The sequence below is a fragment of the Musca domestica genome, unplaced genomic scaffold (genome assembly GCF_030504385.1).
Source record: "Musca domestica strain aabys unplaced genomic scaffold, Musca_domestica.polishedcontigs.V.1.1 48, whole genome shotgun sequence".
NCBI classification, from domain to species: Eukaryota; Metazoa; Arthropoda; class Insecta; order Diptera; family Muscidae; genus Musca; species Musca domestica.
Genome location: NW_026712340.1, coordinates 4019448 through 4031023, shown reverse-complemented (window position 1 = coordinate 4031023; position 11576 = coordinate 4019448). Strand labels below are relative to the sequence as shown.

Genomic DNA, 11576 nt, shown 5'->3' with positions numbered 1-11576 from the left:
TGAAGCTTTTTTGGTGTAAAAACTAAACATTTTCTTTCCGAAAAAGGAAAAACTTGAATTTAGGAACAAATTGTGGGCTAACTCGAATAAAGGCCTAACACGAACTATTGGAACGAATCGAAAATTTTAAGGTGGACTCTTCGCTGACATAGTAGCGGGCGCTTGCTAATTGTTTTATAATAATTTTATCAGAAATATTTTTTTTCTTAAAAATATTTTTTTTCATCTGAAAGTGGTGTTTCAAAATCAGATTTTATAAGGTTTTCAATTTTATACAAATATTTTACTAATTGTGATTTTTTTTAAATGTTTCTTTGAAGGAAGCTCAAATCCTTCTCCTCTCCAATCTACAAATCGTTCATTCTTCTTTGAATTAAAACCATTTAATTTTCATATCATTTCTTCCAATTCAATACCAATATTTTATTTTACATCTATAATATTAATTGTTTTACATATAATACTATTATTTTTATTTTGAATATTTCAATATTTTGTTGCAAGGTTGTTGGTCCATAACTCATGAAGGGAATTATCAATTTAGAATGAACTTGATGTCAATGGGAATTATTTGCTTTCCGATTGGGGGAACCATGATTGGCAAGCTTCCATTGCAATTTCACACATGGCGGTCACGGCCTTGGCGTTATCGTATTCTGAAATGGTATAAAGAAGAAGAATTGGATTACAATTTGCCTGCCTGAATTTTAGAATACCTCATTAATTATCTACTTACCCACTGAATTACGCTTGCCAAAAATGCTGCCATTGAAGGGTGGTTTACGGTAGGCAGCCTCGCTGGACTGCAACATGACCACGGCAACAATGAAGGCAATGACCAAGAGAGCAAAAGAGAAACGGATGGCAAACATTTTTAGATTTTCTTTGGTGCAAGAGGACACGATTTTCAAAGGATGAACGACGTTGATGAACTGATGCCAATCTGTGGTCAACACCGAGCTTTTATAGTGAAAATTTCCTTCTCCATAGCCAGAAGAAAGAAAGAAAGTATATGTGGAAGAATTGAGGAACCAATCTCCGGGGACCAGAGGCTAATTGAAAACTAATTTCTTATTATGATAGATAATAAACAGAGAATGAATTGGATTATGTTGCTGGTCAACTTTGCTGGTTTATTGAAAATCTAATAATATTTGATATGTGAAAGGATATAAATTATGGAATCTTCAAATCAAAATACTAATAAAGGCATGTAATGAAAATTTAAACAAATACTTAATAAAAATTGCAAGCAGTCTTTGTTCCTCCCTATACTCAGTTTAACTTTTCATATCCCATTCCAAAATTTTGGAAAATTCCTTCTCCCCAAATTCCAACATTTTCGCCTGTTCCAAGCAAATATTTTGTCTCTTCAGATTGTCAATGAGGAACAACTGCTTCTTATAGGCATTAAGTAAATCGGCTCTTTGTTTCTTTAAACCCTTGATTTGTTTCTCCTTTGCATCCAAATCCAAACGTGATTTCTCTTGCAATTCCTTTTCGGATTTTTTCATTTCACTCAGTGCAGTCCTTGAGCTTTCCAAATCTTCATTGCTGCGATAGAGTCGTTTCTCTAAATTCTTATTGTTTTGTGTTAGAATTTTAATTTCTCTCTTTGCCGTTTCTAGTTCCTTTTGCTGTTTCAGATGCTCTTTGCTTTGTTCCTTGTTGTTTTGGTTGGCCTGCTCAAGTTGCGCTTCAACTTTTGCCAATTGTTCTTTGAGGGCATTATTTTTACTGGTGGCCTGATCACGTTGTTTCTCCATTGCCTTGGCTTGTTCCAGGGCTCGTTCGAGTAGTTCCTTTTGTTTGCCCAGCTCTTCAGAGATGCGAGAGTGATCATCTTCCAGTATGGTTACCTTGGACTTTAAAAATCTAGAAAAGAAGGATTCAATTTTTTTAAAAAGTTTTGATAAAAAATTAAAATGTCCTTCGTTCTCAGAATTTGACAATTTGACTGACTGGAAATCAACGCCCAGAAGAAACGGCTAAAGCTAGAAACTTAAAATTTTGCAGTCTTGGTGCTTTGGCGTGTGATAAGGCTGGGAAATTCGTATTAAAAGGGTGCGAAAAGTGCAAAAATGTATTAAAAATGGACAAACGGGTTATGCTAGAATTTGGAATGAAAGTCACTGATCGAGTGTAGGATAGATGCAACCAATGATTTTTAGAAATTTTAACTTTAATGTTACGAAAAGTTCTAAAATGGTAATTTAGTACCAATCGTACCATTTGGTATTATCTGAAGGAATAGAGCTAAAATTCGGTACGAGAATCAAGGTTGGAAAGTACGTTTGATATATGAAAGTGATTTTGAAAATGTGCAAACTGTACTAAATTGTACTAAATTTGTGAACAGTTTGGTTTGGGGAGAACGGATGAAGTACCTAAAACGCACGAAAAGTACAAAAGAGTACTATATTTGGTAGAATTTGGAATTAGTTGAACAGATATGAAATTTTGAATTAGGGTCGTGATTCATGTGGTTTCGAAAAAATATTAAATGGTACTAAATTTGATATTGAGGGAAGGAATAGAGATAAAATTTTGAAATTTGATATAGACGACGCTGTTGGTGTCTGTTGTTAATATATGAAGGTAGTTTTGTAAATGTGTACTAAAATTATACGAAAAGTACTAAATTTGGTATTGGGTGAAAAATTAGAGCTAGAAATTAATATTGAGGTCTCTGTTGGTGTCTGGAATTGAGATATATAGGTTGTTTTGGAAATGTGTACAATAATTGTACGAAAAGTACTGACTGGTACTATATTTGGATTTAGGTAAAGGGATAAGAGATAAAATTTTGAAAATGATAAATAGATTTGTGATGGTATCTGTGTTTGAGAGTTGACGGTGTCAGGGAAATGTGTACGATAATTGTACGAAAAGTACTAAATGGTGGTGAATTGGGTATTGGGTGAAGGGATAAGGCTGGAATCCTCAAATTTCATATAAATATCAGTATTGGTTCTGTGGTTAAGATATGGAGATAATATTTTGGAAATGTGTACTACAATTGTATAAAAAGTACTAAATTTGCTATTGGGTAAAGAAGTAGTGTGGAAATCTTGAAATTTGATATGGATGTCACTTTTGTTTTTTTTTGTTAAGATATGGAGGTGATTTTAGATTTGTGTACAAAACTGTTCGCAAAGTACTTAATTGAACTAATTTTGGTACAATTTGGTATTTGGTGAACAGATTGAATTCTGAAATTTGGTATTAGGGTCGCTGTTCATGTGTAGCCCGGACATATGAAGGTTGTTTTGGAAATGTGTACTATAATTGTACGAATGGTTCTATATTTGGTATTGGGTGAAGCGATAGAGATAAAATTTAGAAGTTTTATATTTAGAATACTGATGGTATTTGTCTTTGACATTCAGCGGTGGATTGGAAATGCGTCCTATATGTGCACGAAAAGTACTAAATAGTTCTAAATTTTGTTTTGGGTTAAGGGAGGAGGCTGGAATCCTCAAATTTGATATTGAGGTATCTGTTGGTATATGGAATTGAGATATGGAGGTGGTTCTATCCAACTATAATTGTACGAGATGTACTAAATAGTACTAAATTTGGTATCGGTTGAAGGTGGAGCTGGAATCCTGAAATTTTATATAGATATCACTGTTGGTGTCTGTGGGTAAGATATGGAGGAGGTTTTGCCAATGTGTACTTTAATTGTACTAAATTTGGAAATGGGGGGAAATTACTGTTGGTATCTGAGCTTCAGATATGGACATTGTGAAGGTATAGAGCTGAAATTCTGAAATTAGATATGGATATCACTGTTGGTGTCTGTTGTTAAAAAAAGGAAGTGGTTTTGGAAATTCGTACTATGGACGTACGAAAAGTGCAAAATGCCACAAAATCTGCTGTTGGGTGTTGTGATAGAGATGGAATTCTGAAATTTGGTCTCGAAGTCAGTGTTAGTATCTAGGACGGATAAAAGGGGGTGGTTTGGACATGCGTAGTATAACTGTAGGAAAAGTATGGTTATAAATTTGCAATCGGGACTATGGATAAAGCTGGAATTCTGAAATTTGTTATTGAGGTCACTGTTGGTATATAGTTTTAAGAGAAGAAGGTGGATTATGATTTTGCGAAAAATACTAAATAGTACTAAATTTACCGTTGAGTGAATGGATGGAGTTGAAATTCTGAAATTTGATATTGAAGTCACTTTTGGTTTCTAGGGTTTAAATATGGAGAGAAGTTAAAATAAATTTTGATCAGAAAAATTGAGTATGGCTGCACTGTCCAATGTCTTTACTGAAATGGACGATTATGAGAATATTTTTGGTGTTAAAGGTAAGCGAATCTAAAATGTTAAGGTGGACTGGAGGTAGCGGGCTCTTGCTAGTAAGTGCGTTTGTAAGATGTAAAAGAAATGGCAAAAGAATTTTAGTTTTATTTAATTCTTTTGTTCCTCTTCTATTGAGCTTACGATCGTTACTTTGGTTAAAAAAAGTTTTTGGCATAGAAGTAATTTTTTTAATAACTCCTGGGGAGAATATTCCCATACAAAAACCCAGGGAATTGATGATGATTGGTGCCTCTTTCCGGTATTCCCTGTCTTACACCTTATAATCATTGCAATACTACTAAATAAAATTTCTTTTATGAAAACAACAATAAGGGAACTAATCCTAAATCTTTTTATACCCTCCACCATAGTATGGAGGGTATATTAAGTATGTCATTCCGTTTGTAACTCCTCGAAATATACATTTTAGACCCCGTAAAGAATATATATTCTTGATCAGCATATAATTCTATGTAGATTAAGTGATGTTCATCCGTCTGTGGGAATCACCCTAGCTTCCGAACGAAATGAAGTAGATTGATAAAATTTTGATAAATATATATTATTTTGCTAAGTATAAATTATTCACCGGAATTGTTTCATATTTGGTATTTTAGGTTTGAAATGGATACTGCAGCCTAAGACAGAAAATTGTCGGTTCAGGTCCACGTCTTCATATAGCCCCATATAACAGTACCTCCCGATATTCGGTAATTTGATGATTTTAGCTACATTATAGACCGATTTTTTTAAGTTTCGCATTTGAATATTGTAATGGCTTATGACAAAAGTTACCTATGCAGGTCCATGTCGTCGTATAGACCCTAATATAACAGCTACATTCGTTATTTTTAAGATTTTAACAGAATTTTTAACGGATTTTATTATTTTTGAAAATTGTCAAATTCGTTCCAAATGGTGAAGGGCATTCAAAGTTCGGCCCGAACTTACAGCTTTTTTAGTTGTTTCAACTACAAACTTAATACGGTATCTCAAACAAAATGCCAACCTTATTCTGAACTCTTCCAAAATAATGAAAACTTTTCTCTTTCATGTTGCCAACTTACTTGATCAATCCATCGGTGCTAACGTTCTTTTTCGAACCAATAGTGGCATTGCTTGCCTGGGACTGACGACCATTCGATTGCAAATCCTCCGGAGCAACAGATGAAAATGTGCAAACTGTACTAAATTGTACTAAATTTGTGAACAGTTTGGTTTGGGGAGAACGGATGAAGTACCTAAAACGCACGAAAAGTACAAAAGAGTACTATATTTGGTAGAATTTGGAATTAGTTGAACAGATATGAAATTTTGAATTAGGGTCGTGATTCATGTGGTTTCGAAAAAATATTAAATGGTACTAAATTTGATATTGAGGGAAGGAATAGAGATAAAATTTTGAAATTTGATATAGACGACGCTGTTGGTGTCTGTTGTTAATATATGAAGGTAGTTTTGTAAATGTGTACTAAAATTATACGAAAAGTACTAAATTTGGTATTGGGTGAAAAATTAGAGCTAGAAATTAATATTGAGGTCTCTGTTGGTGTCTGGAATTGAGATATATAGGTTGTTTTGGAAATGTGTACAATAATTGTACGAAAAGTACTGACTGGTACTATATTTGGATTTAGGTAAAGGGATAAGAGATAAAATTTTGAAAATGATAAATAGATTTGTGATGGTATCTGTGTTTGAGAGTTGACGGTGTCAGGGAAATGTGTACGATAATTGTACGAAAAGTACTAAATGGTGGTGAATTGGGTATTGGGTGAAGGGATAAGGCTGGAATCCTCAAATTTCATATAAATATCAGTATTGGTTCTGTGGTTAAGATATGGAGATAATATTTTGGAAATGTGTACTACAATTGTATAAAAAGTACTAAATTTGCTATTGGGTAAAGAAGTAGTGTGGAAATCTTGAAATTTGAAATGGATGTCACTTTTGTTTTTTTTTTTGTTAAGATATGGAGGTGATTTTAGATTTGTGTACAAAACTGTTCGCAAAGTACTTAATTGAACTAATTTTGGTACAATTTGGTATTTGGTGAACAGATTGAATTCTGAAATTTGGTATTAGGGTCGCTGTTCATGTGTAGCCCGGACATATGAAGGTTGTTTTGGAAATGTGTACTATAATTGTACGAATGGTTCTATATTTGGTATTGGGTGAAGCGATAGAGATAAAATTTAGAAGTTTTATATTTAGAATACTGATGGTATTTGTCTTTGACATTCAGCGGTGGATTGGAAATGCGTCCTATATGTGCACGAAAAGTACTAAATAGTTCTAAATTTTGTTTTGGGTTAAGGGAGGAGGCTGGAATCCTCAAATTTGATATTGAGGTATCTGTTGGTATATGGAATTGAGATATGGAGGTGGTTCTATCCAACTATAATTGTACGAGATGTACTAAATAGTACTAAATTTGGTATCGGTTGAAGGTGGAGCTGGAATCCTGAAATTTTATATAGATATCACTGTTGGTGTCTGTGGGTAAGATATGGAGGAGGTTTTGCCAATGTGTACTTTAATTGTACTAAATTTGGAAATGGGGGGAAATTACTGTTGGTATCTGAGCTTCAGATATGGACATTGTGAAGGTATAGAGCTGAAATTCTGAAATTAGATATGGATATCACTGTTGGTGTCTGTTGTTAAAAAAAGGAAGTGGTTTTGGAAATTCGTACTATGGACGTACGAAAAGTGCAAAATGCCACAAAATCTGCTGTTGGGTGTTGTGATAGAGATGGAATTCTGAAATTTGGTCTCGAAGTCAGTGTTAGTATCTAGGACGGATAAAAGGGGGTGGTTTGGACATGCGTAGTATAACTGTAGGAAAAGTATGGTTATAAATTTGCAATCGGGACTATGGATAAAGCTGGAATTCTGAAATTTGTTATTGAGGTCACTGTTGGTATATAGTTTTAAGAGAAGAAGGTGGATTATGATTTTGCGAAAAATACTAAATAGTACTAAATTTACCGTTGAGTGAATGGATGGAGTTGAAATTCTGAAATTTGATATTGAAGTCACTTTTGGTTTCTAGGGTTTAAATATGGAGAGAAGTTAAAATAAATTTTGATCAGAAAAATTGAGTATGGCTGCACTGTCCAATGTCTTTACTGAAATGGACGATTATGAGAATATTTTTGGTGTTAAAGGTAAGCGAATCTAAAATGTTAAGGTGGACTGGAGGTAGCGGGCTCTTGCTAGTAAGTGCGTTTGTAAGATGTAAAAGAAATGGCAAAAGAATTTTAGTTTTATTTAATTCTTTTGTTCCTCTTCTATTGAGCTTACGATCGTTACTTTGGTTAAAAAAAGTTTTTGGCATAGAAGTAATTTTTTTAATAACTCCTGGGGAGAATATTCCCATACAAAAACCCAGGGAATTGATGATGATTGGTGCCTCTTTCCGGTATTCCCTGTCTTACACCTTATAATCATTGCAATACTACTAAATAAAATTTCTTTTATGAAAACAACAATAAGGGAACTAATCCTAAATCTTTTTATACCCTCCACCATAGTATGGAGGGTATATTAAGTATGTCATTCCGTTTGTAACTCCTCGAAATATACATTTTAGACCCCGTAAAGAATATATATTCTTGATCAGCATATAATTCTATGTAGATTAAGTGATGTTCATCCGTCTGTGGGAATCACCCTAGCTTCCGAACGAAATGAAGTAGATTGATAAAATTTTGATAAATATATATTATTTTGCTAAGTATAAATTATTCACCGGAATTGTTTCATATTTGGTATTTTAGGTTTGAAATGGATACTGCAGCCTAAGACAGAAAATTGTCGGTTCAGGTCCACGTCTTCATATAGCCCCATATAACAGTACCTCCCGATATTCGGTAATTTGATGATTTTAGCTACATTATAGACCGATTTTTTTAAGTTTCGCATTTGAATATTGTAATGGCTTATGACAAAAGTTACCTATGCAGGTCCATGTCGTCGTATAGACCCTAATATAACAGCTACATTCGTTATTTTTAAGATTTTAACAGAATTTTTAACGGATTTTATTATTTTTGAAAATTGTCAAATTCGTTCCAAATGGTGAAGGGCATTCAAAGTTCGGCCCGAACTTACAGCTTTTTTAGTTGTTTCAACTACAAACTTAATACGGTATCTCAAACAAAATGCCAACCTTATTCTGAACTCTTCCAAAATAATGAAAACTTTTCTCTTTCATGTTGCCAACTTACTTGATCAATCCATCGGTGCTAACGTTCTTTTTCGAACCAATAGTGGCATTGCTTGCCTGGGACTGACGACCATTCGATTGCAAATCCTCCGGAGCAACAGATGACACGCTGCCATTCATTTGTGCCGACTCCATTAAAGTTTGACTTCTTATGGCGGAGCATTCATCCTTCAACAAAACCTCCAAAGAAGGACTTTTAACAAATTTCGGATTGCGATATTTGATTGTAAATGTCGAAGTATTGGTTTGTGGTGCTCTGCCATTCGCAAAACGATTTTGATTTGAAGCACGAAATGTCTCATTACCTCTTGCCGTGGTGTTACTTGTGGCAGCGGGAGGTGGATATTTACGAATGTGAGATTTGATAACACTGGAATGTTGTGCCAACGATGATGATGGAATTGCAGGCGGTGGTGTGGGTGTTGGTGCTGTAGTCGTTATTCTTGGTGATTGATTGTCCGGTTCATTGGCCTGGCGGTTACCCTGACGATAGGTGTCTCTACCCATTGTCATATGGAAACGTTCCTTGGGATTTTGCATAAACTGACGATTGCAACCCTCCATCATTTCCGGGGAGGGACCATCACCCGATCCACGTTTCCTCAAAAAGGTGCTTTGACCTTTGGACTTTTGATAGGTGTTGAAACGAGAATGATTTGCATTACCCGAATTCACTCGATTCGCATTCATTGTATTCGCCTGATGTTCCATGGCATTTGAGGCCATATAATTCAATTGTTCATTTAATTTTAAAAATTCTTTTTCTTTGGATAATAGTTCTGCCATTATGAAAAATTTAACAAAATTTTGGATTTTTTTAATATGAAAATATTAACAAAAAATTAAACTATTTTGCAATAATTTATTTACACAAAATTTGTTTGAAACACACATAAATAAATTAAATTTCAAATTTGATTTTATTTTGATTGACAATTCACCCTTGGCTATCCTGACAACTAACACTGTGTTGCCTTTGTTATTTGATTTAAATTCTCCAGGGAACTAAAGTTGTTGCTATTTCCTTATTGACTAGTAACCGCCAAAACAACTTACCCAGTCATTTCGGAATGCAAGGAATTCCCTGTTACCCATGGAGATTTTCTCAATATTATTATTTATTGGTTGTTTGGCCGGCTCCAGCAGGAATGGGGTGCATTTTTTTGTAAGGACAACAAAACAACGACAAGGGAATTCAATCGATGGAATAGGGGAGGAGTGGCAAATGGATTGTAATGATATGTTTTGGTCTTCACAGAAAGAAGACCGCTTGGTATTCTGTGGAAGAAGACAACTTGGTCTCCTATGGAAGAACAACACTTCGTGTTCTATGGTAGAAGACTACTTGCTTTAGTGGGAAGAACACTACTTGGATTTGCGTGGAAGAAGACCACTGGGTCTTCTATGGAAGAACAACACTTCGTCTTCTATGGAAGAAGAAGACTTATTGCTCTTCTATGGAAGGAGACCACTTCGTCTTCTATGGAAGAAGACCACTTATTGCTCTTCTATGGAAGAAGGTCACTTCGTCTTCTATGGAAGAATACCATTTCATCTTCTATGGAAGGAGACCCCTTCGTCTTCTATGGAAGAAGAAGACTTATTGCTCTTCTATGGAAGAAGACCACTTGGTCCTCTGTGGAAGAGGACCATTTAGTCTTCAATGGAAGAAGACCACTTGCTCTTCTATGGAAGAAGGTACCACTTGCTCTTCTATGGAAGAAGGTACCACTTGCTCTTCTATGGAAGAAGACCAGTTGCTCTTCTATCGAAGAAGACCATTTGCTCTTCTATCGAAGAAGACCACTTCGTCTTCTATGGAAGAAAAAGACTTATTGCTCTTCTATGGATGAAGGCCACTTTAGTCTTCAATGGAAGAAGACCACTTGCTCTTTCATGGAAGAAGGTACCACTTGCTCTTCTATGGAAGAAGGTACCACTTGCTTTTCTATGGAAGAAGGTACCACTTGTTCTGCTATGGAAGAAGGTACCACTTGCTCTTCTATGGAAGAAGAACAGTTGGGCTTCTATGGAAGAAGACCACTTGCCGTTCTATGGAAGAAGACCACTTGCTCTTCTGCGGAAGAAGACCACTTGCTCTTCTGCGGAAGAAGACCACTTGCTCTTCTGCGGAAGAAGACCACTTGCTCTTCTATGGTAGAAGGTACCACTTGTTTTTCTATGCTCTTCTGCGGAAGAAGACCACTTGCTCTTCTGCGGAAGAAGACCACTTGCTCTTCTGCGGAAGAAGACCACTTGCTCTTCTGCGGAAGAAGACCACTTGCTCTTCTGCGGAAGAAGACCACTTGCTCTTCTGCGGAAGAAGACCACTTGCTCTTCTATGGAAGAAGACCAGTTGGTCTTCTATGGAAGAAGACCAGTTGGTCTTCTATGGAAGAAGATTAGTTGGTCTTCTATGGAAGAAGACCAGTTGGTCTTCTATGGAAGAAGACCAGTTGGTCTTCTATGGAAGAAGACCAGTTGGTCTTCTATGGAAGAAGACCAGTTGGTCTTCTATGGAAGAAGACCAGTTGGTCTTCTATGGAAGAAGACCAGTTGGTCTTCTATGGAAGAAGACCAGTTGGTCTTCTATGGAAGAAGACCAGTTGGTCTTCATGAGAGACCAGTTGGTCTTCTATGGAAGAAGACCACTTGGTCTTCTATGGAAGAAGACCACTTGGTCTTCTATGGAAGAAGACCACTTGGTCTTCTATGGAAGAAGACCACTTGGTCTTCTATGGAAGAAGTCTACTTGCTCTTCTATGAAACAATACCCCTTTTTCTTCTGTTTTTGTTCTCTTCGGTAGAAAGGTCTCTGAAGTCTTCGTTAGAAGTTGACCTTGTGCTCTTCAGTAATAGTGAAGAAGAGAAATAAACTAACAAAGGTTATTGGACTCTCTACACCTCTTTTCCACCTGACATCAACGATTAATGCTCTATCCCATCAAAAAGAACAAATATACCATAAATATCCAACTCAACATTAATAATTAAATGTCATTAACTTAACTTTTCTCCAAAAAGTAAAAAAATCTT

General features: G+C 35.5%; 2 protein-coding genes across 2 annotated transcripts; both read right to left on the bottom strand.

Annotated features, from left to right (window-relative positions):
* Positions 1 to 398: 398 nt before the first annotated feature.
* LOC101895242 (neuropeptide SIFamide) lies at positions 399 to 1008 on the bottom strand. Its single transcript, XM_011292488.3, has 2 exons — positions 737 to 1008; positions 399 to 656 (listed from the first exon to the last, which is right to left on the bottom strand). Exons 1-2 carry the CDS (start codon positions 870 to 872, stop codon positions 568 to 570), a joined length of 225 nt encoding a protein of 74 aa, XP_011290790.1. The 5' UTR covers positions 873 to 1008; the 3' UTR covers positions 399 to 567.
* Positions 1009 to 1102: 94 nt separating this feature from the next.
* LOC101892951 (uncharacterized) lies at positions 1103 to 9452 on the bottom strand. The gene is made up of 3 exons (XM_059127885.1): positions 8542 to 9452; positions 5377 to 5550; positions 1103 to 1875 (listed from the first exon to the last, which is right to left on the bottom strand). The coding sequence occupies exons 1-3, from the start codon at positions 9324 to 9326 to the stop codon at positions 1281 to 1283; spliced, it is 1554 nt and encodes a 517-aa protein (XP_058983868.1). The 5' UTR covers positions 9327 to 9452; the 3' UTR covers positions 1103 to 1280.
* Between the last annotated feature and the right edge of the window lie 2124 nt (positions 9453 to 11576).